Source organism: Pelecanus crispus, chromosome 3 (assembly GCF_030463565.1).
Source record: "Pelecanus crispus isolate bPelCri1 chromosome 3, bPelCri1.pri, whole genome shotgun sequence".
Lineage (NCBI taxonomy): Eukaryota > Metazoa > Chordata > Aves > Pelecaniformes > Pelecanidae > Pelecanus > Pelecanus crispus.
Genome location: NC_134645.1, coordinates 25,955,039 through 25,979,901, shown reverse-complemented (window position 1 = coordinate 25,979,901; position 24,863 = coordinate 25,955,039). Strand labels below are relative to the sequence as shown.

The 24,863-nt window shown below is 45.8% G+C and overlaps 1 protein-coding gene across 1 annotated transcript in view; it reads left to right on the top strand.

Annotated features, from left to right (window-relative positions):
• Nucleotides 1-24,863, top strand: part of SYNDIG1 (synapse differentiation inducing 1) — a 67,874-nt gene that overhangs the window by 2,234 nt on the left and 40,777 nt on the right. The window contains exon 2 of the mRNA XM_075708319.1: nt 13,157-13,294. Within this exon, the coding sequence (XP_075564434.1) occupies nt 13,157-13,294 (138 nt within the window). The remainder of the gene's footprint in view (nt 1-13,156; nt 13,295-24,863) is intronic.

Here is a 24,863-nt window from a genome sequence, read left to right as displayed (position 1 = left end):
GTCCTTCTTCTTTCTGACCTATTTCTCTGGACTGTAGCCTCCTGAGGTTGTACACATCCCTTCTTAAATGGGTGTACTGCATCTGGCACCATGGATTCCCAGCCTCACTTAACCCTGCAGGATGTTGCTGTGCTAATAAACAGAGATGTGTATGGACAGCCATCCTGACCTACACATACAAAGTGCTCAGAAGAGGATGACATTCACAAAGTACACACCTATGTGTCTTCCTCTCTTCTGTATTGGGGTTTCTCCTCCATCAGGAAGGAGAAAATGAGGCAAGGTCTGGGGAGGGACCTGCCTGACTGGAAACATGTGTGTTGCTAGAATTGCTAGAAGCCTCTGCTTCTAGCCCAGTATCAGTCTATCAGTCTTCATCGTTGTGCTACTTGGCCAACCCAGTGCAGCACCGTGAATTTCACATTTCTCCATGAACCAGACCCAAATGACCAACCTGCTGAGCAGCTGCGCTCAGCATGAGGGGTCTCAGCATGGGGAGTAACTTCCATCCCAGGAAGGTCCAAATTCTGCAGATGCAGCCAGTCATGCAGAAAGATGGGGAGGGGAGGAGAGATGCATTTGACAGCACAAGACCAGCAAAAAAGGTGACTGCTGTGTTGTGCTCTTCCGGATCCCATGTGGACAGGTGCTGTATCTATGTGGCCAGATGCATGCGGGCCTCCTGGGCTTGGCTAGTACAGAGGTTCATTGAAGACATAGCTTCACATGTTGAGACTCCAGGAATGGAGGAAAAGTATTTGAGGACAGCAGTTACTAAGTAGGGGAATGAACCATGCCAGATTGTTAACTACATAAAAATTTGCCTATCTGTCCAAATGAGAAAAACAGCACCTGAATCACAAAGCACGAGTCTGGCCCACTAGAAAGCTTTTTTTTCCACCAGTTACTGACAAGAAGCAAATTCTTTTTAAAATTACTGATAGACCCGAAGTGGGGTGGAAAGGGCTAGTGTCAGGACTGGGAGCAGAAGTTAAAAGTAGAACAATGAGAGAGGGTGATACAGCAGAGGTGCAAGGTTTTGATTCCCTCCTGTGAGAGCCTTGAAGGATTTGATTCTGCCATCGAAGATGCACAGCACATTGCCGAGTATCTTGCCACATTGATTGTCATGCCACAGCTCATCAAGGGATGGGAGCTGCATAGTATAAGAGCAGATCAGGGCTCAGTTCTTGTAAGGGTTTTTTGTTGTAACATATCTGCTTTGGCACTTCTTTCTGGGAGAAAACTCTAAAAATAGCTCCTTTTTGCAAACACTAGCAAAGAGGGGAGCTTTGTGCAGAAGAGCTGTTGTCTCTTGAAAACTGAGGGCTACTGCCAGTTCTCCACGTGTCAGGGCAAGGCAAGTGGATTCCCAGCTCAGGCATCTCAGTAAAATGCCTTCTGGGAGACAGAAGAGCCCTCAGGTTGTGAGTCGTTTCTCTTCCTCCACATCTCTCTGGCACTGCCTTTCTTATTGCAGAGCGCCTGCCTAGGGGTTTTCAGGACTGGGTATTTAGTTTCTTAGAAATGCAGAAAAATCTAACTCATCCCTTTGCAGTGACCCCCCCCCCCCTCCATGCAATACCCGCAGGTGTCCATGGACACATGCAGAAAATAGCTTTACTGCTCGTCAGTGTCTTTCTGCCAGGGTTTTGTTTTTGAAGAGAGTTGGGCTCTTGATAACGAGAAAGGTTGTAGTTCTCTTGCAAAAAACTTCACCACAGAGAAAGTTTCTGGAAAAAAAATAGCTATTCTGATGAACAGCAATTTGGTTTTGTTTTGAAGAGCTGACCCAACCACGCTGCAGGGGTTGCTGATCTGTTACCTGCCATCCCCTTCAGGATGGGTCTATCCAGCTCAGCAATGTCTCTGACAAGTTGCCTAGAAGAAGGCACTTTCTTCCCTCCCCAAGCCTCAGGGACTCTGAAGAACCTGGGAGATATAGCAGAGGAGCAGGAGACATCCTAAGCAGGGGCCTTGCGTGTCACTGCAACAACGTGGCCATGTTTAACTTTTTTTTTTTTTTTTTCCACCTAGCAGTGTTTCTCAGGTCCTGGTGTAATGTTATTCATACTGCCTAGGAAAATCATAATTGTCTGGAGGGAAAAACATTTCTGAAACAGCTCTCATTAGCATATACAGCCCCACTTTGCTCCAGCAATTACCAGGCATGAAAGCAGAAGGCTGCACGTTCTGTCAAAGCTTCTCTCTTCGGTGCCCATCCCTAAAGTCAAATTATTCCCTATTTAGGTATCTCTGAATGCTTATAAATATCTTATGAGTTCTTTATGCCACAACTAATGGACAGACAACTCGTCAAATGTAGCAGCAGTGAAATATTACATGAGTTGCTAGCTGAAATACCCTCCTGTTAGAGTTCATGTGTAAATGCAGTGCCGTCTTTTATCCAGAAACATCATTTGTCATATTACACTCCTGCTAGTTTTCCTCCTAACCCCTAGATAGATGGCTTATTTAGAGAAACCCAAGCTATTGATGGCAGCAAATTGAATTATTCATATGTTGCATAAAAGAATACATCTGAGCTCTCTCTTAAAACCCTTTTTCTCTTTCCCAGCAATGTCTGAAACAGTCTCTGAAAACAAAATAAATAAAATGTTCTGGGGAGTGAAAGAAGAAAGGAAATGGAGTGCTTTCAAGCTAAACCTCCCTTCTTTTTTCCCCCTATGAATTGCTGGCTGCTGCTGTGAAACTCATCCCTTGGACATGAGCATGAAAGTGTAGAGACAGAAGGTGGATCCTCAGCCATGTCCTGTTCCATCTAACCCCTCTTCTCAACGTTCCCAAGTACTTCCTAGCTGCATCTCCTCTGCAACATGAAGAAAAGGCCCTGGAGGGGTTTATGCATGTCGAGCCCCATGACATGCATGCTTTCTCTCAATGCTGCCAGCTTGCACAGGCTTGGATGGTCCTGCATTCAGCTGATAAGACCTGAGCTGCTGTGTCCTCAGCCTCCCCTGGGAGTAGGTATCCAGAAAGCATGTTTGGACACGCCCTTGGGGAGCTGAGCATGGTGGGGTTCCCCTTCCAGAGAGCTCTGCAGCATGGGTGAAGAGGCAGTCTAGTGCAAACATGGGAGGCTGTAGCACAGATGACATCCAAGACAGGTCTTGCATGCTTTAGGTACTAGCTTATATGGCTATTTCCCTTCAGGGTCTTCCACCTTGTTTTCACTAATGAATTCACTGGTCATCACAGCACTCTTGTGAGGTTGGTAAACAGTATTTTCTCTGTCCTTCACCTAGGGAACTGAAGAAAATGGTGCAATGAATGTCTTACCCAAGCTCACCTAAGGATGTGTTGTGATCTGGGAATGTCATTTTGATTTCTTTTGTCCTGTGGCACATGCTCAGAAGAACACAGGGGCATGGGATGAGGTCACAGGGAAATATGGAGGCATTTGGGCTCTTAGACCCATCCAAGTTTGCGGATTGCGTTAGTTTCTTTTGGGTACTCAGGTGGCATGCCGGTGAAGAAGAACCCTGGAAGGACTGCACAAAACTGACTGGCAAAATGGTGGCAGATGCATTTCAATGTAAATAAATGGAAACTAGTACATTTATGGCAAAATAATCTAATCCATGTGAACTCAAGGCTGAGCTAACTGTGAGCACAACTCAGGAAAGAAACTGTGGAGAAATCACTGCCAGTGCTGTGAAGTCCCACAGAATGGTGTGCAGGGCAAGCCAATAGGTCAACAAAATGCTGGGTGTCTTAAAGAGCAGTGTTGTGAACCAGACAGAGTGCTGGCAGCATTTTGCTACTGTTTTAAAGCCTGGTGCAATCCACTTTCTTAAGTGGGGTGGGTGGTTGTGGTCCCCACTTCTTAAGGACATTGTGGAGATAGAAAAGGACAAAGAAAATGATCAAGTGGAAGTAGCAGCCTCCTTACAAGAAGCAGTGAAAAAGATTGGGACTCTCCATTTTGTAGAGAAGGTGGCCAAGGGGTGTAATGAGCTGGTTGTACAAGATCATGAAGGTGAAGGATGAGGTGAATGCAGACCCACCATTTGCTAAACCTGCAATATTAGAAGCAGGAAACACTTGAGGGAGCTAGTAAGAGATTTGCTTAACACAGATAACAGAAAATCATTGTTCACACGTGGGGTAGTGAACACTTGGTGACTTGCTGCCACAAGAGGTTATGGTAGATCAGCAAGTTCAAAAGCGATTAGACAGATTCATAGATGAGGAATCCATAAACAGATATTAAAAGGAATTGGTAACGATTTTCTTTCTCATACCTATTACACAACAGATGTCGGTGCTGAGGGAGCACAAGGGATGGACTGCAAAGTGTCCAGGTTTATGTCATATCCTGCTGCTGCTGTCAGAGGCAGAGCGTGGGGCTCAATGGGCCATTGGTCTGACCCCATAGGACACACTTTATGTCCCTGGATTCCTTCACAGGTACATTATTAACAAGTTAGAAGAGTGATTACACTTCATTTGCATTTGATTTATTTTTCTCCCTTAAAGGAGAAGACACTGGAGATACTGAGCCCTGCCAAGGGATATTAACCTTTATTAGTCAGCCATAGGTGAAGGGAGCATGGCAGGGAGGTCACCTTCAGCAGTCTCCAAGCACCCTCCTATGAATCTTGTTAATAGCAGCCAGGCCCCAGAGCGATTCCCTTTCTCATCATCACTTCCCTGAGTTTTCAGACTGATGCTATGCAGTGAGGTCCCTGGGCTCCAGTCCGTAAGTGACAGGAGCTCTGGATGAGGTCCATGCTGTCATTTGCAGAAGGTGGGGATGTGGCACACTTCTCTGAGGACTGCACCACAAAGGAAGCTATGTCAGCTCTGCAGCAAAAAGAGGACAATCTGCCCCAGCTTGAGTGGTGTACTGCCATTCTGCCTGCTAAAGTGGCTCAGTGAAGGGGGGTATCTCCCTAATCTTCCTCAACAGGCAGTGTTAAGACCATCTGCTCTGCAGGGACCACCTACTCTGCTCCTCCTGACAGGAACCTCTGTGTCTGCAGACTGCGGACGTCTTCCTCTCCCTGAGTGGGACCCCTAAAGTGATGCCCCATGCCATGAAGAATAACACTGATGAAGTGCATTGCATTCGCCGCAGCTTCACCCTTCTCAACAGCTGACAGCGTAAGCTGCTGAGAGCCACTTCTCTGTGGTGGCTGCTGGCTCACCTGCAAAGGCATGAGTGTGCTGTGATACACATGTGCCTTCCCCATGAATTCAAAGACTTGTTGGGAGCCCCTTTCACTCACACAAAGATTAGGGATATTTACTTTATGGCTGTGATTACTGCTCTCCCAAAGAAAGAGTGTGATTTAGGAGACTGTGGCAGCTGGCCTGTTTTAGTATGGATCTGTTTATTGCTGTCTGCAGTAATCCCCTTCCAGTGGCAATGTGTTGAATGCAAGTTACTGATGAGCTGTAGGCAGACTGGCTGTGGGTGTCTAGAAAACATCACAAGGGAGATGATCAAAACCCAGGGGGACAGGAGGAAGAATGGTCTTGGACAGCTGCATCCAGGTTTTTTTGCCCCTGATACATTTTGGTTTTGCAAGGTTATATATGAAAAGCTTTCCAAGCAAGGAGAGACCTCTGTGAGCCCATTCTGCAAGGCTGGCTGCTCAAGTGACAAGGCAATTTAGACTGGGAGTTGGGGAAACAAGAGGAGCTGGACTAGGTCAGGGTTAGTGGATTATGGGTCATTTAAATACCTTTAAAATTGAAGGGGAGCAACTGCAAAACTCAAAATGGTAAAAAGAAAGAAATAAACAGGCAAAATAAAATCGATAAATAATACATCACCAGGACAAAGAATCCATGATGGCAACAGGTTTTAGAGATATCTCCTCTTAAGTAAGCATCAGCCAGATGCTGCTCAGTGATGAGTAAGCATGTTGAGGCAGAGCAGTGATAAACTACAGCCCTTGGTAGGAGAGCTACCATCCAGAATGCTGCCTTTGATGTCTGCTGCATTTAGATGAACTCAGACTGCTTGCAGAAGAGCAAAGGGGTGCAGAGTGCTGGTCAGAATAGGGCATCGTGTTTAACTGCATTACTGAAACAGGCATTGTGTGGAGGGAAACAGAGCACATATTATCTTATAGTGGCATCATGGGTTGGTCTTTGTCAAAAACAGACCACTGGACCATCTGGATTTGAAGCAGATCCTACAGGGCCATACCACAAATTAGTTTTGTATGCAGTGTGTGCGTGTTGCTGAATTGGTTGCTCTGAAGGAAAAAAGGAGTAATACCAAAAGGGCTGTTTCCTGAATATCCATCAAAAGTTGCTGCAGCTGTGGTTCACAGCAGACCTTGTTGTCTGACTTCTCCAGTGTGCCTTGTGTTTTAATACTGGAAGGGACTGTGTGACCATCAAGTCCAGCCTCCAGTATGTCTCAGGCAGCCCACAGCACGCTATCACTCATAATGTCTCGGCTGAGGTAAAGCACATAGCTTTTAGGGATAGCTAGCTTCAATTTAAGAAAGGGCTTCATGTAATAGAAAAGCCATTACAACTGCAGAAAAGTGTTCATCACCATCTCTCTTAAAAATCTGCACCTTGTATCTGCTCTTCATCTGTTCTGCTTTCAGTCGCTGGGTTTCTTCTGCTTTTCTGCCAAATGAAAGAGCTGTCTCTGATCAGAAATTATCTACTCATGCAGGCATTTACAGACTGTGATGAAATTGCATCTTAAATTTATCTTACAAGTGAAGTTGGCTTCTCTACTTTCTTCCTGTGTAGACGATTTTCTGTGGCATGACACAGGTACCTGCCTTCTGATTCCTGATTTCTCCAACATACTTGGGAAATTGTGGTTTCAGAACTGGACCCATTACGTACATGTCTATAGTACTGTACCTTTCCTTCCCTCTCTGTGGATCACATTCATTCCTCCTGTGGTGCATCACAGAGGAGGTTTTTTTTCAGCTTGCTCTTGACTGAACACTCTGGTCTAGTGGTCCTTCTCAGGGTTGCTGGCTCATGAACAGTCCAAAGTGCACACCCTGCATTCAGCTCTGTGTACAGACAGCCTTGCTCTGTGCCGGGTGATTCCTGCCCCCAAGCCATGGTCCTTTCAGGAATGGGGTGTCTACATGATTCAGTATCCCATCTTAAATATCCTCTTCTCTCTCCCCTCCCTTCTGCATTCATTTGCTGAGGAAGCATTACTATCAACTGAAGCAGATAGTTGAATTTCACAGACTAAAATTCATCAATGTTTCAGCTTCATTCTATCAGTCTCCAGGGTGGGCACTTTTGTGGTTACATTCAAGGCTGACTTCTTGTGCAGGTCATTTGGGAAGTGTCAGAAGCAGTCCCCTTGAATACAGAGGTCAAGGTTTCTTGCTGGATTGTCTGGCACCCAAATTTCAGCTGCTGCAAAATCCCGTGCACTCTGTGTCTGGGAAGTAGACACCTCCAAATAAAGTTCATTTCTTCTCTTCATCCTTTGTGACATCCACAGTTTCTGCAGAAATCCAGTTTATATCCTGCCCACATCACTTGTGCCTAGTGCATTTTAGGGCTGCAGAGCTGTGCACCATTGAAAAGCATGTGTAAATAAGACAGAGTCGAAGAGCTTGTGTCGGGGTATCCCAGCTGGTTCATCCAGTGAAAGCCTTCCCTCTGATGGTGTCACCTAGTCCTCTGGGGAAACAGGCCATTGTCTTTATGTCCTTTTCCTGCAGGAAAGGGCAGGGAGGGCAGGGCAGGGCAGGGCAGGGCAGGGCAGGGCAGGGAAGGGCAGGGCAGGGCAGGGCAGGGCAGGGCAGGGCAGGGAAGGGCAGGGAAGGGCAGGGAAGGGAAGGGAAGGGAAGGGCAGGGCAGGGCAGGGAAGGGCAGGGCAGGGCAGGGCAGGGCAGGGCAGGGCAGGGCAGGGCAGGGCAGGGAAGGGAAGGGAAGGGAAGGGAAGGGAAGGGAAGGGAAGGGAAGGGAAGGGAAGGGAAGGGAAGGGAAGGGAAGGGAAGGGAAGGGAAGGGAAGGGAAGGGAAGGGAAGGGAAGGGAAGGGAAGGGAAGGGAAGGGAAGGGAAGGGAAGGGAAGGGAAGGGAAGGGAAGGGAAGGGAAGGGAAGAGCTGCTTGCTTTCTTTGTCATTCACTGTAATGAACATTCATCTGGGCAAGGCACTGTGCTTTCTGCAGGAATTCATGCTCTGGGGAGTTGTCTTCTGGGGCTGGATCTTGTGGTAACTCCAGTCTTGCCTGCACTCCTGAGGTCATCTCTTCCTCATAACAGCTACAAAAAGGCTTGTGGATAAACTGAGACTGAGATTGTTCTACCCTGTGCTGTCTTCTCAGCTGAACTCCAAGTGTGTCGGGGAAGGACATGCAGCAGTCAGTGAGGGAGGATGAGGAGGGTTATTGTCATTGTAATAACTGCTTTTGCAACAAAGGATCCACTGGAAGCAAGAAATCCCCACTGTGTGCTCAGTAATTTCAGAGATGCATCATTTCTGTTACAGGGGCATTTGCACAGGTATCTGTTCTCACAGCAGCACCTCGCATGGGCTGCAGAGAGCTCAGCTCACTTGGCAAGGGGAAGGACTGTAGACTTTGCTGAGATTACATCTTTCACGTTAAAGCACAAAGATGTATCTCCAAGACAGAGCCTGACTTGCAGTGGACAGGTGCTGCCTTCTATAAATGGTCTCTGTGCATTGTGGTTAGAATTGGTTGTGCAAATTGCAGTGGAAACTGCTGGAACCAGATGTCATGTCTGAAAAGGAGTGAATCCCTTAACGTCCTGAAGAGACTGTCAGCTGCTGCTGCTGCTGTTCCTTGGCACCATGTGATCCTCCTGTCTCTTTGTGACTTAGGTGGTTGCAACTGCATCAGGATGTATTTTGCCTTGTTTCATCCTAAGATTTTTCTAGCACCATGAAGACAGTGATGTTGCCTGACTGACAGGATAGAAGAGGTTTTTTCAAAGAGGGTAACTGAATTGTGTCTGGGAGTTGTTAGGAGTAACTGTTAGGGATCTTTGCTCTGCTGATGGACAGAATATCTCAACCAAGAAAGGGATGCTCTTTGCCAAATATCTTTTTTTAATGATTGCACAAGTTCTCTTTTGGTTGCTTATTATTTGGTTGGAGGATGCACTGGTGGTACACATGTAGAAAGAAAAATCTGATAGTTTGATATTTCAGATTGCTTAAACTCATCTAGCTTAACATTAAATAAAGAAAAGTTTGTCTGTGCAGTCTTGCTCACCACCCAAACCTTGAAAATTAATTAGTTATGCTATTCCTTAACTTCTGCAAGAGTTAAAAGCTCTCAGTCAGATTAGTGAAATTGTAATGTCATTGTGAAAAGTTCCATGTAAACTTATGAAGAGACTGTTAAACATGAAAGGAGCAGTGCTGTGGACAAAAAAGTGATTATGCAGGATTAGCCTGCTAACCCAAAGCGACTGTAATTGGTGAAAGTAATTCTGACTTCTCAGCACCCCTAACATGCAGCTCCTCCACTGTCAGGGTGCAGCTCTTGTAGAACCAGGAACAAGTGAAGACAGCTAGCTAGGTAGCCAAATTGTCAAAAGCTTCCCAACATCAGAAAGGTTTCTGGATTGAGAGATCTCTCAGTAAGCTCAGGACTGGGTATCATGTTATGAGAGAACACCAGAGAGGAAGGTTTGCTTGGAGAAATGAGTGTTTAGATGGAAGGGTTAAGAAGTACCTTTTGCTGTTGGATTTCTTTCTGTGATTTATGACTTTTTCACCTTTCTGGTTCATATGTGGACTACATGGTCAGGGGTTTCTGATCAGAATTATTCTGTCAGTCTTGGTGATTGACAGTCAGGTCATTTGATCCAGTGTGTACTACAGGGACTTCGCCCATCAGAACGGCATTCACAGCATAAATGTACTGTGACAATTAGTATAAGCCTATAGTGACTTAATCTTCCCAAGAAAGGGTTTTTATGTTAGCATAACTAAGAAAACTTCTGCAATTATCCTCTTGCAATCTAACAGCCACCTCTCCAGTTGGCATGGAAGCTCTCTGAGATGTCACACCACCACCACTCTGAGAATGGTTAGTCCCTCTGGAAAGCAGCATAACTGATAATTTTCTGGTTCAGCACTTGATCAAAGTTATCTAGAGAATCTTTGCTCCATTTCATCTTCATCTGCCAGAAAAGGCAATTTGAAATATCAGACAGGTAGTCTCCACAGATACAATGCCAGGACTCTACTCAGCCAAAAACTGGGAAGTCAAAAGGGTTTTTGTGTCTTACCTGTCATGAAGTTCAGGCAAAGACACTGTTTCAAGAGACCATTTCAGCAATGTTGTGGATTTCCTCCCTCCCCCTCTCTTCTCTTACTCTTGAAAGGAAAGATTATTGGTATTAAAAATTACTTACGTGGCCTGTTCTGAAAATTGAAGCAGAAAGGGAAGTCACCAAGCTCAAACACTGTACACCAGCATCAGCAGGTGTCCCTTCAAAAGTGGGATTTTACTGAGTTTGTGCCAAATGGAGCTTTGTCACTTCTGCTGAGGCATCAAGACTCCCAACACAGGCTGGAGTGCTCTACGTGCTGGTGTTCATGTGCCCGACACAATCTCAGTGCATGGGACCTGTCTGGTCCCCCCACCTCTCCCTCCCATGTCCCTCTGGTCTGTGGCAGGTGCTTGGCAGCAATATCTGTCAAAGCAGACTCCATGTTAGCAAGCGATGGGTCATGTCACCTGGTGGGTTCCCCAAATGGGTCAGCTTGGGAGGCAATCTCTTTGCCCAGTGCCAAGTCTTTCAAATATCATTAGGCTGCCAGCATTTCTTAGGTTCTTCTGAGTCGTGGTTCACTAATGGCGTGTTTAGAAACCTACCTTCTTCCACATGGGTTCATTTTCCTGTCTTGCACACTTAGCGGCCTGTTCAGGAGTTTCTCACTTAGAGATCACTGGTAGAGCAATATCAATTTAGCAGTTGTTTTGGCCCAAAGGCCAAAAACTCCTGAGCAGGCTGTTAAGTTTCTACGGACACAAAACCCATGCCCAGAAGGGTAGGTTCTAAATGTGACACAGCTGTCTTCCTTTTGGTGAGTTTTTGCACACCATTTCTCCTACAATCAGTGAAGAACATGCAACTACAAAACATTTTTTTGAGAAGATTTTTGGCCACCTCGTCTCAGGCTGGAAGTGCTCCCAGGGTGAGTTAAAAAGCTTTGCAGGACCCTTCTGGTACCAAAGCTGTAACTCCAAAGCCTGGAGTAACCACAGTCTCAGTGCCTGTTGCTGCATGTGGACTCCCTGCAGGTGAGGAGAAGCAGGCTCTCTTCCACTCCTGCTCTGCTGGAGAATTGTACTCGCTCAGCAGTGGGGCAGTCATAGAATCGTAGAATCATAGAATTGTTTAGGTTGGAAAAGACCTTTAAGATCATCCAGTCCAACCATTAACCTACACTACCAAGTCCACACTAAACCAATCAAGGGTAGACTAGACTAAACCATGTCCCCAGATGCCACATCTACCCGTTTTTTGAACACTTCCAGGGATGGTGACTCCACCACCTCTCTGGGCAGCCCGTTCCAATGCTTGACTACTCTTTCCGTGAAGAAATTTTTCCTAATATCCAACCTAAACCTCCCCTGGCGCAGCTTAAGCCCATTTCCTCTTGTCTTATCGCTAACTACATGGGAGAAGAGACCAACACGCACCTCACTACAACCTCCTTTCAGGTAGTTGTAGAGAGCTATAAGGTCTCCCCTCAGCCTCCTCTTCTCCAGACTAAACAACCCCAGTTCCCTCAGCCGCTCCTCATAAGGCCTGTGCTCCAGACCCTTCACCAGCTTTGTTGCCCTTCTCTGAACATGCTCCAGCACCTCAATGTCTTTCTTGTATTGAGGGGCCCAAAACTGGACACAGTATTCCAGGTGAGGCCTCACCTGCGCCGAGTACAGGGGGAGTCAGGTCCCTGTGGACCAGTCCTAGTAATCACTGTGAAAGAAACTTTTGCTAGGTCAGGGTTGCTGCAGCTTGACCACAGGACATCTAAGAAACATGCCTGGGCAGGTGCTTCTGCCTACACACTGTAAATCTGGCAGCATCCCATTGCTACTGGAGCAACTCATGCTTTTTTCTCTTTCAGCTTTTGCTACCTTGGTTCCTTATGCTTAGCTTTGCACCACATTTGTCACTTTGTCCCCATTAGGTAATGCCTGGCTGACATTCTCCTGGCCACCTGACCTTCCAGAAGACTGGCATTTGAGCTGGGAGATGTAGAGCACCCAATGCTTACAACTCCTTCTGCATTAGATATGTGACATTATGTTTCTGAAGTGCCAACCCAGCCAGGTTCACCCTGGTTTGTCTGGCTAGAAAGAAACTTTCTTTCATTCATGGAAGATGAACATGTAAAATGGGCCCTTTTCAGCTCCCTGCAGTGATTTCCAAAATCTCTTGTCATTTCTCATTTCTTGCTTTCAAGTTCATGCAATAGTGATGGAAGCTGTGACATAGGTGGGGAATGGAGATTCCCCGATGTTCGTAAGGAGAACACCTGCTAGCCAGTGCTGTGCATGCAGTAGGAGAGAAAGAGGGTTTACTTTGTGATGCTGGCTGGGGTGGCTTCCCTAGGCGTTGGTGCTGACAGGGCAGCTGCAGTCCCAGCCTGCAACTTGCAGAGATAACCCTGCCTCTGAGCTGTGCTTCCACTTCTCTCCTGTTTGATTTTGGTGCAGACATAAGTGTTCAGATCTCTCAGCCTCCCTTCAGGGTGCTGCTAAAACAGGGGGATAGTGCCCTGGTGGGCCTTTTAGCAGGGTAGGGAGGGAGATGTGCCGCAGCCACAGTCCTGAAGTCCTTCTGGAGGATGCCACTGGGTGGTGTGGATGCTGCAGGAGGGGAGTCAGACTCCTGTGGTTCTGTTGTGGAGCCACAGCAGAGCAGAATGGGTACATGGACCCTGATGAATAGGATACAAGTGCCCCCAGAGCTGGTGCTGACTAGACACCCCTGCATGGTAGAGACCCCAGGGTGGGTCACCAGAAGCCTTCTACCATGAGTGCTGGAGGCCTGTCCTGATGTTGAGGAATTGCCCTGGCGTGACTGGGGAGAGTTTTATGGGCAGAGGATCACAGCCTTGGCCCACAACAGAGGAGAAATTATGATATCATTAACCAGCACCTCTACATTTCTCTCTCCCTTGCTATTCCAGAGCGATTACTCAAGTGACACCGAAAGCGAAGACAATTTCCTGATGATGCCACCAAGAGATCATCTTGGCCTCACTGTGTTCTCCATGCTCTGCTGCTTCTGGCCATTGGGAATCGCTGCCTTTTACCTGTCTCATGAGGTAATGTTAAAATGTCTCCTGCTAATTCAGAGTTTTGCATCCATGGAGTAGCCATCACCCCACACCAGCAAGGAAAGTTCACCAAGACCTAAATATGGGCAAGACATTCTCCAGGGTACTGGGAGATGGTTAAACAGGGTAGTATGTTCCCCACCTTGATATGTCTCTGTGATAATGGTGGTTGTCTTGTGAGGTGTTTTACTGAGGGAGCAGTCTACACAATATTTTAGGTTTTAGTTGGCAATGGTCAGGTTCCATGTCAGCTTATACAACACCCAGCTAGGGATTTTCTGTGAACATGACTTTTGAGTGGAAAACACCCTTCCTATCTCAAACACTTGGATTTCCCATTGGGAAAACTGATCTATTGGTTCCCAAGATGATCATCTGGAAAAGCAAACCAGGTAATATCCTTCCAGGAGCAGAAAAATAATTCCTATTCTGCAGAAGTGAATTTGCTTTCCAGGAACCATTTCCTTTCTCCCTGAAAAATTGCTCAGTCTGTTCTTCTTGTCCAATTTTAATATGGAAATATTTTTACCAGAGAAGTGACAGTGTTCTGGTTTGTTTCCTTCATGAGACCAGCTTGCTGGTTTCCAGCCTGTGTCTAACAATCACCTCATGCCCCATCATTTGTTTCAACAAGTATGTCTTCATAAGTGCCTGCAGAGTAATTATTGAGTTTGCCAGCATGGCAGATAATGTAACATGACAGAAAAGGAGTCACATTGGAAGTCTCATCAGTGACTGCAAGGAAACGTTCACTTATATTTCTATCTGCTGGTGGTAGCAATGCCTATTGCAAACTACAGTCTGTACTCCACCACCAAAATCATTCACCCTCTCACCTGTCTTTCTAATCTGTCTGCTCTTAACATCTACCAGTGCTGGGTATTTGTCAAGCCAGAGCAGACACTTCAGATCTGAAGAATCCTAGTCGTCAATATCAAAGAAAGAGATACAGTACTATTTTTTGCTTTAAATGAAGTGTCTGTCATTGAACTTGGAAGCCTCTGAGACAATTAAAGTTTGTCCAGTGGAAAATAACAAGTTTCCTTGTTTGAGTGCTATTGATTTGTCAAGTCTGGGTCAAGGGATTTGCCTGGTGATGATGACAGCAAAAAGTAAAGCATCGGGTGGGATCCGCACACGCTTTAGTATCCTGCCATTTGGTCCTTCGGGTGGAGCTATTCGTCAGCAGTTTCAATGGCCACATCTCTTCACACGCATGGACTAGGCAGGATTTTTCACCAATGCTGCAGTCAAAGAAGAGTTGAGAGTTTGTCACTATTAGCAGTGTGTTTGCTCTGTGCTGGGGAAAATAGTGCATTCATTAATTTCCTGCCATAGCATTCCTTCAGGAGGCCTGGGGATTGCTGGCTAGTTTTATCTAAGCAATGAAAACACAGCACAATCCAATAAATGCAAAATAAACAACACAATTAAGTACTAAAAAGCAGTAAGGCTGAGAAGTTAAACGTGCTGAGAGCCAGTGTATGAAGGACAGGGCATCCACAATAGCTGTGAGCTGATCCCAGGGGCCAGCATGAATCCATAAGACCCTATTTCCTTGATAGGAGCATAAGGAAGGTGGAAACGTTAACACGAAGGCAGCAAAAGATGATAATACTGCGCTGAAGGATTTAGGCCCTAGAAAATGGAAACTTGGGTGTTGGTTTGTTTTAGCATAACGATGGGGAAATGCTGAATGTGACTGTCTAAAACTAGGACCTGTCAGCAAGAAAGGTCAGGCAGGTGCTTTGCTTTTATTAGGTTGAGAGACAGTAAATTAATCTTTGTTAATTGACCCCTTGGATTCACCAAGGCAAGCTGTGGCTAAATGCAGCCAGAGGAAGGACTGTGTTTCTGAGGAATTTTGACTTCTGCTTTTTGCTTTTGTATTGGAAATAGAAATTTTCTTTTCTCTCCCCACTAAGAAATGGTAATAATAACAATGTCACCCCTAGATGCTCCTTTCCTCCCATCTCTCCTCTTAGCTCTCTGCAACAGCTGAATCAGCTGAGAACTTCTTTCCCAAATCTCTCACAGAAAGATATTCAAGTCCCTGCTTGCCCCAGTCCAGCACAGGCACATCAGTCTGTCCACTCCCCAAGTTCCCAGGCAGGTACCTTCGCTGCCTGCCTTCCCCTCCAGCAGGTCCATCACAGCCCTGAGAAACCACCAGCCTTCACTGAAACCGGCACTTCTGCAAAACCCCACGTCCAACAAATTGGCATTTTTCAGTGGAAAAAATAAGCTCACATTAAGGCCAAAACCTTCTATGGCTGAGAACTGGCTAAAATAGCTGGTGTAAACCACCAAAATCCTGCACCTAGCTAAGCTGATACCGACAGTGGTATCGACTCATACTTTGGAGCATGAACCATTCAGAATGATGTTTTATATGTGAGGTAGTAAAACATTACATCCTAATGTAATTAGGATGTGATTTCTCTTTATATAGGTCTTTTAACTTAAACTCCTGAATAACATTTGAGATCTCTTGTTAATATAAAAGGGTAGCCTAACATTCCCTGTCCTTTATCAAAAGTCAGAACTATAACTAAATATCAAAACTTGGCACTTGCATTCAAACCTCTTTTTTTGCAGTTGCTTGAGCTCTTGAAAATTTCATGTTTTCAAAAGTCTCCTGGGTAGTTCTACTAAAAAGGCCCAGTCTGGGATAAAATTGTAACGTGTAGGAACTTCAAAGGAGGTGGATGGATTCTTTATGCCAGAATTTAACATTTGTGGTGAACTTTTTATAAAAACCTGGTCTCCTTTAGGTGTGCAGTGCATTTACAGATGAAGGCCTGATTTGCAGAAGATGCATTTGCAGTGCAGCTCAGTCCAAAGGGACAGGTGGTCTCAGCTTATTCCTGCAGCACCTGGCAGTACATTTATGCTGTATATGTCTATGTCATGGGGCAAAAGAATTATACAAAGATCAATGTTTTAAGGGTTCAGAGATGCTCTTTACAAATAGAAAGATTATTTTTCCCTGTGCTCCATAAAAGCAATACACTTCCTTGCAGGGATTATTTCTGCTCTGTGTGGGACTTAGTTTTTCCACCAAAGCTCTTGCCAACGTGCTGCTGACTTAGGGCTTCTTGGAAGCCATCTGTATCGAACAATGCAGCTGTGCAGGGTCTGCCTGCATGGTGGAAACGAAGATGTACATCAGGTTTAGCTGAGCCAGCAGGGAGGAGCAGTGGATTCAGAAATACACTCTATGAAAGCAAAAGCAGTTCCTTTCCGTTGGGATATCTGATTTTCGCAAGTAGGGCATCGCCTGGTGATCTTCCTATCCCAAGCAACGCTGAGAGTTGCTGCTTTTCATCTTCCTTCAGTAAAACAGAGAGCCTGCAGCCACCACTATGTTGTATACTTGCTCATTTACTTGCTTCTGTTTCGATATGTGTTTTCTTTCCCACAAGAGACTTAACACCCACTGCTTGTGGCTGCCCAGTCCTGCTCTCTCTCTCAGCTACCAGGAAGCTGGGAGGACTGGGCCGTTTTCTTCCCATGTATCCTGTCTTCCGTCATGCTTGCTTCTTCGGACCGTGAGATCGGGATGTGACTCCCATTGCCTCACAGGCACAAGGTGTCCTCCTTGGTCATGCTGGTGTCATGCTAAGTGGTGTCCATGTCCCCCTCTCACCTGAGCTGTCACAGCTAAGCTACACGGCCTTTGCACACATGAGACATTCAGGTGATCTCTCCAGAGGCCACTGCTTTAGGGTAGCCTCTCAGGAGGGATAACATCTCTGAGTACTCCGATTTTTAACAGTTGGCAGTGTTTATTGGCTAATTTCCCACTTTTCTACAAATGGGGCTTATGAGTTCTTATGCTTGCAATTTTTTGGATTAGCTGCTTTCCTAACACCTTATAGCTGAGTCTGAAGGGCTCAGTCAGAGGGGTTTTTGTGCAGTTTGCAGGGAAGCCTTTGCAGAGGATAATGTAGATGTTGTATGCCTTTCACCATAAAACTCTCCACCACAAAGTGTCTGATCAAAACAACCTCATTATGTTTATTTTTTCATAAATCTCCACCCTCTGGAGTCATGTAGGTACATCAGTTTTCATTTTTACAGAAGTTTTTAGCTTTGTAGATTGTAGGCAAGTCTGAAGCTTCACAAGTCAGAGAAAGAAGTTTAAAAAAAAATCTTTTTGTCTTGTCAAGTTTACCATTAAACCCGTCAGACCATTTATCAAAGCCTGTCAGGATTTCTGCTTGGTGAGGGTTAATAATCCTGCAAGGTCTTTTTGTCTGATTTCCTGCATTTATTTTTAGGAAAGAGAGCAATACCTTGGCACACATTTCTTTCCCTCCTGTAAGAAGAAATTCATTATCAGAGACCTAAGCCTGTGCTCATGTGAATAAGCTTCACTTTGTACCTGCTCTCTTGAGGGATGCGGGTGCTCATGTGGAGCCCTTCACCCCCGGTAAGTCCCCACCAAATGTGTCCAAGAGGCGTCAGCCGGGCCAGACAGAAACAAGAGTATGTACAACACCTCTATCCAGCTTCCATGCAACCTCCATGGAGCTGTGTCAGGCTGGCATAGACATACACCTGAAGAATCCCACTGGACACTTCTAGGTATGCTTAGGTGCTCAAGTAGCCTCCAAACCTGCTTTCCTCCCTGGCAGTACGTGAGACCTGCCAGGCAGCAGACTGCAATCCAAGCACACGAGAGCAATTGCTTCCCACCTGCTGTGCTTACTCCATGCCATAATTACCTCCCTCATACAGTGATCAAGGGATGCACGGCTCTGTAATTATTTCCCCAGCCTATGGATTGGTTGAGTGACCACAGCTCCAAATATCATTGCTCGGATTGTCTTTAAAGAAAAGTAGAAACTGCGCACTGGGTAAAAGGATTTTCTCTGGTTTTTATACTGACCTGAGGCATACGTGATCAGGCAAAGGAGTAGCTTGTCTTTCTTCAGGATAACTTCTGAACCATTTGGTTGTTTTCTATCCAGTTTTCAGAGATAGAGGCTTTGAAAAAACTGTATTTTGACATATTTCAATGGTCACCAGGGAGAAGAAAGAAATAATGTTAATGTCCCCACTGGAAGGGAGAAGACAGTATGAACTTAACCTTTATCAAAGACCAGAGATTACATGCTCAGCACATAAGAATGTATTTCACTTTCTTTGCTTTTCTGCATCAGATTTTGACATCTAGCCACTGCTGAAAAGGACAGGGAAATAACAGCCAGGTGTTATCTGTTGTTTATTCATTAGAAATGTGGCTTATAGTCCCCATCTCAACGGGGAAAACCATGAGACAGCACAGTGGTGTGATGTGCCACAGTCCACCAAACTGGCTGGCGCTGCTGGTGAGACCTTTCCATGCTCTACCAGCCCACTCTGGGTTTTTTTTCCCCTCTGCCCCACTTTTCTCCATCAGAAAACAGAATATAATAGACTATAAAGAAGTTGACATCCACAGCCATGAGCGTATATTTGTACTGGTGATGCTGCATCCCCTTGTACCTGAGATGAAAAGGCCTGTGCAAAACCAAAAACCTGCAGTATTTTTCTTTACTTGTTATATGTGCAGTAACAGGCCAAGCTGTATACTTGCAGGGCATGCTGGTCAGCATTGCTGAAGCAATGCTAGCAACGCAGACAGCAGGCTTTTGCATTTTCAAGAGAGGTTGTTGATTTTTCAGCACTGCATCTTTTCTTGGACTAAGTAGCGCTTGTACAAAAGAGCTGACTATCAAAAGAAGATGAGCCTTAACCTCCTTAAACATAACATGAAAAAGTTCTTTTTTTTGGTGTCTTGGACCAGCATACCAAGTCACACAGTCCCTGAGTTGAAGCTGGGCTGTTGCTTGGGGTTACACAGCTTGGATGTAGGGTACCGGGTGTGTTCTGGGGATACCCAGCCCTGTCACCGCTTTTGGTCATGCAAAGCTTTGAGCTGTCTGTGATGATCACTCAAAAAGCAAATCTCTGTGTCCTTCATCTGCCTCCGTGTGTACATGTGAGTGCAGGCACATGCAGGTAGCCTTCTGATGAAGTTTTTTAGTCTTTGAGCAGTAAAAAGTTATGAATAAAACCTCTGGACAGTTAAACCCTGTTGTGTCAGGAATGAATGAACATAAGTCAAAATGAGTTCCTCCTCACATGGAGCTGCTAAGGACTTTTGTGGCAGAAATCATCCCAGCAGAGCTCTGTGCCAGTGTCTTGCTGAGGTGGCCAAGGGCTGATGGTATGGCCACCGTCCTTGCATGAGAGCCCTGGCCCTGGGAGGTCCACCGCTCGCTGGGCTGTGTCCCAGTTGCAAGGTAGATGGCAGACACCAGGAGTTATGGGTTCCTCTGAGCCTGTTTCAATCTTAAGAGCTGATGAATATAGATTCTGTTTAGTTAATATTTATTATTTCTTGACATGCCAACTCTTCAGCTGCTGGAAACGACCCCCTCTCCACACACTTCTGTGTGGAAGATCTGGCTTTACCAATTCTGTCTTACCAAGGAGGGGACTAAGCCAGGGACTTACACAGAGGGTCAGGTCGCCCGACCGATGCTGTGGCAGTACATGCTTACATGACTTTACCTCTAGGTGCCTGTGGCTCTCAGACCCTCATGTCATGGGGCTTAGCTTCTTGCTGGGATGAGCTGTATGCTCTGGGACTTTTCATCAGTGGTCAGCTTAAGAAAGAGCTGAGTTCTTCCAGCCACATCCATATCACAGGAACAGCTGTGGAGGACTGGCATGTTAGATTTCAGGCATGAAGTTTGGCAAGAGATTGAAACCGTTGAAAACAAGGTTTTATATGAGGAAATGAGGGGTGAACATTGCTTGCAAACTGCTCGTACAGTTCTGCTTGCAAACTGTCTTTCTGTATGAGTGCATATGTGTGCACTCCTGTTAAAACAACAGTGCTTGCAAGGATAAGCACTTCAAGATCATCAAATGACACCATAATTCTAGCTACCACAAGACAGCTTGTACTTGCATATGGCTCTTCAGACATACATATCTTGTGCTTTGACTTGCATCTATACTCGAGCCTAGGTCTGAGAGGCATGGCCTATGCTGAGCGCTTTTAGCTGATGGCTTTCACCCCTTGTCTACCTTGTCCACTCGGGGTTGGGGCAGGGGCTGCCTGCATGTGACACAGGCATCCTGCCCTTGGCAGGTGTGTAGACACAACTGATACTAGCCTGGAGGTGGGTCTGCCGCTGGGGGAGGCAGCAGTGCTGTTCATGCCAGTCTCCCCGGGGCTGACCAGCACGAGTCGGTCCATGAGCAGACACAAGCCCAGTAAACTGCTGACCACACATGTTCATTAGACACAGAGGTAGAGTCTGTTAGAGGAAAATATGTCATGCCAGATCCAGCAGCCCAAGAGGGGAGAAGATGCTGCCGCTCCATGCCCACAGGTCCAACCAGCAGCAAGGCTGAAGATGCGCTCCCGGCAGACACACACACACACAGAGCACACATATACACCGTGTACACAATGTATTTACATGTATACATGGCTGGCCACACAGATCACAAGACACTTAGAGCACTCAACAAATGCGGACAGCACCAGCAGCCTCATCCTGCCCCTCTCTCTCTCTGAGCAGGATGGAGATCCACTAGTGAGAATGTATATATCTATATATATACACACACACACACATATATGCACATCTGTGCGATGTGGATCCCTTCAGTACCTGGGCTTAGGCACCCAGTCTGCCCAGCAGCAAGACTGAGGATCCCTCAGCCTTTCTGAGGAGGAATAAAGGGCATCAAGGAGCAGGAAATGTACTGTGTTGGATGGGGAAACAGAGTGGGAGAGAGGCTGTGATGAGCAGAGTTAATTTAGGAGCATGGCATGGGATGCAATAGTTTGGGTAGGGCCAGCTTAGTCCTCCAGGTGCGTCTTGCTTGAAGAAAGGCAGCTTAAGATATTTCCTGTTAAGAAGGATTAAATGTAAGATTGCATGAATACTGCAAGGGGCTTTCTCTGCCACTGTGGCTCACACGTGGGCATGTTCATGAGGCAGGTGGTTGCAGCTATGGGCATTAAATAGATTGGTATGATAAACTCTGTCCTAACTAGGGCAGCTCTGTGTGGGGCTGGAGCTTTGCCTTGACACCGAGTGTCTCTGTGCAGGCTCCGAGTGAAAGGCAAATGCTTGGAGGATAATGCCCCAGGCAATCAGAGCCCACGGAGCATGCAGACCATGTGCACGGCCAGGGCATGGACAAGGCTGTATTCACAAGGGCTGGTCTGCAGAAGGTTGCTGCTGGCTGCCTGTCCACACTCCTCCCCTTGCTCCCAACAGGCAGATGGCAGATTTACCAGGCAGAGGATGGTGGTGAATACTGAACAGCACAGCCTGTGCCAGCATAAAATAACACGGCTGCTGTTCTCAAGACATGACACAGAGAGAAACTACCTGCTGAGATAGCCAGGAACATATGTTGCTGTGTGAGGGTGCTGGGTCTCTCGTTCTTGGAAGAGCAGCTCTGAAATGGATGTCCCTGGCCTTTGATTAGGGACATCTGGGTGACATTCGTTGGCTTTGCGAAAATCTCATCACATGGTTCAGTACATTCAAAGTTTGCAACTTCTGCTGCTTTCAGAGGAAAGGGAAAACCTAGCCATGGACAGAGTGGCAGAGGATGTCTCGTGACCCTTTGATTCCCCAGGGTCTGCCTCAGACCATGATAGCCCCTCTGAAGTGGCGTTTATTAACTACCAGAACCTCTAATTCACTGCTTTCCAGGCAGGAGCTGGCTCCCAGCCAGTGGTAGACTTTGCTCGTGCTGACTTTTCCCTTCGGGGTAGATGTCTCCTGAGAAGAGAGATGTTTGTGCACACAAGAAAATGGCCGTTTCGAGTGTGTTGTGTGTCAGCAGCTGCTGATTTCAGTGCGCTGTGGGTGAGGTCTTGAGCCAGGGAACTTTATAAGTGTCTTGTATAATTTCCTCTTCATTCCTCTTTGTCCTTTTGATCTTGTGGTCACATTTCCAAGTCAATGAACTACAGCTACAAAAAGGGATTAGATTAATGAATGGCCTGATTGTTTTAGCCCTTAAGCTAATTTTAAATAATTGGAAAGGTAGCTCGCAAATAACATTCCCTGGAGTGTTTAATTCATTAGGCAGGTGTTTAATTACAAGGAAGTTCTGGGACAGAAGAGAGACCAACTTAAAATGTTTGAGGAGAAGTGGGGTCTCTTTATTAGCAAGAACATCCTGCACAATGGCAAACTTTGTACATGAATTGTTCTGTGCCAGACATCTATGCCACGCACATTATGCTGAGCCAGCCAAAGCCCAGAGATGTATCAATATAGTCATGCTCCAAGGGTATAAAACATTATTCCCTCCTGGCATCCTCTTTTTGTCCTGCTATTACTTTTTGTTGCTCATCTATTGGCTCATTATTTCACAGGCTTACGAGACAGCAAGGGTTGTTTCAGTGGAGAATAATGCACCTTCAACAGCTTACTTGCACGCCTGCTGCTAAGCTTGGTGTGTCTGTAGTATTCACAAAATCATTCAGAGGCCTGTCTGGTGTAGGCATCTGAAGAGTAAGGTAATAGATCTTCCACAGCATTGATCAGGGGGTTCAGGCCCCCTGACATTTAAGAGATTCTCACTAAGTTTAAACAACTTTTTAGTCTTAGGCAGTGTTTTTTTGGTGGTTTTTAGCTTAGACAGCAAGAATGCATTTTGTTAGCAGGGACACGGAGGAGCTTTTGTTAGTAATCTTCACATGTCCCAGCTAAATACTTGATTTTTCACACCTGCAAAGGTAAGAGTGTCCAGGACAGATTATATTCCATGAGAGGCCACAGAAGGAGCATGCTTCCAGTCCAAGGGCAAAAACAGCACACATGATTTTGCACCTCACTAGTAGGTCACCCTGCTGAAAGAGGCATGAGAAAAGAAGAGTCCCATTGCAGATCTGGGAATGGAACATGGTCCCCCCGTTCTGGCCATCCCAATGTCTCCTTCAGTTGTCAGAAAAACCAAAAAGCTTTGGATGCTGCTTCAGTGTCTGCTCCAGAAGCCTGGTGACATGATGAAGCTCCTCACATCCAAGATGGTAAATGATCTCCCTTGAATTCTCCTGTGGCAAGGAGAACAGAGTGTGTGTCTAGAGTAGTTCTTTGGGTGCTGTTTATATAATAGACCTTTCTTTCATCTTGCACTGCAACAGTACCCTTTTCCAAAACAAAAACAAATGAAAGGAGGCACGCATATCTGAAGTTTAGTGCATGCAGCAGTAAATGAATGGATGTTTTCAACAGCAAAGACTTAAGGTTAGCCTTTTTTTGGTCTGCAGAATACTCAGGTATTTTTTTCTTCTTCTCAGAAATCAATATCACATACCAGAGACCCAGGGCTATATTCTAATCTTGAATATACAGCTTGCTATCTCTTAGCAGCTGTTCTGGTGAGGGCTACTGAATTAGTACTTTGTTTGGATGCACAGCAGAGTGAATTGATCACTTCTGATTACGATCTATGTATCTCTTTCAAATGGGCTGCAGAAAAACACTTTGAAGACTTGAGTCTAGTGATCTAGGCACCCAAAGATGCCTGCCAGACAATTGTAACTCCTCATTGAATTGACTGACTTCCCAGCAGCAGAAAAGAAATAAAGTTTTTATATCTTTACTTTGGGATGAACTAGAAGAACCAGCTGAAAAGGAAGGGACTAGGACCTACCTGCAGCTGTGCAGTTTGTATCTAAAACTGGACACTGCATTTTCATGAGTAATGATTATGCTCTTCAGCCTAAAATAAATACTGGATTATCCATTGCATCAAAATAGATGAGCCTCAGGACCCACTGCAAGGCAGAACCTGGGAAAGGAATGCAGCTGTTGTATAAACTGGTACAATATCTGATATAGGAAGGGAGAAGACCCTCTGTTTTCAGCTGTTGTGCCTGAGCAGCATGCACCTCCCGGGTGCACCGAGGCTTTTCTCCAGGGCAAATGGTTGCTATGGCTGTCCCAGCAGTGAGCCTACAGACTTTCCCACTGAGTGCAAGGGTTTCTTCATGTAAAAACTAAAACATATAAAGAAGTCATATCATGGGACCCTGGAAGACAGCGTAGTAAGAGACTGATTTCTGTTGCTAGTGGCAGTGTCGAGGGGGGACCTCTGTAAAGTTAAGCTCTGTACCAACCAAAGAGCTTGAGAGCCAGCAAGACCAACAAAAAATAAACCTGTCCCATTAAAGTAGATGGAAAGATTGCACTTTGTTCCCATGACTCTGGACAAAATATTGAGCCTAGCAGGAAGCGCTTCCCTGAGGCAGCCACTAGAAATTTGGACTGACAGGGGCATACAGATATACAGGTACTCTTCTCCCTCAGTAGCTCTGGCCTTGATCTGTAACAGCCTTTACCTTACCTCTTACCAGTCCCTGTGGTATCCTGTTTCCAGCCCTTGTTTCATTTGTGCCTAAAATGGTTGAAATCTTTCTCTAAGAAGTGAAAGATTAGTTAATTATCTAATATTATTGCATTGTTCCCAAATACTGTTTCCTAATCGAAACAGTAGCATTTGCTGCATGCTTTGCCTC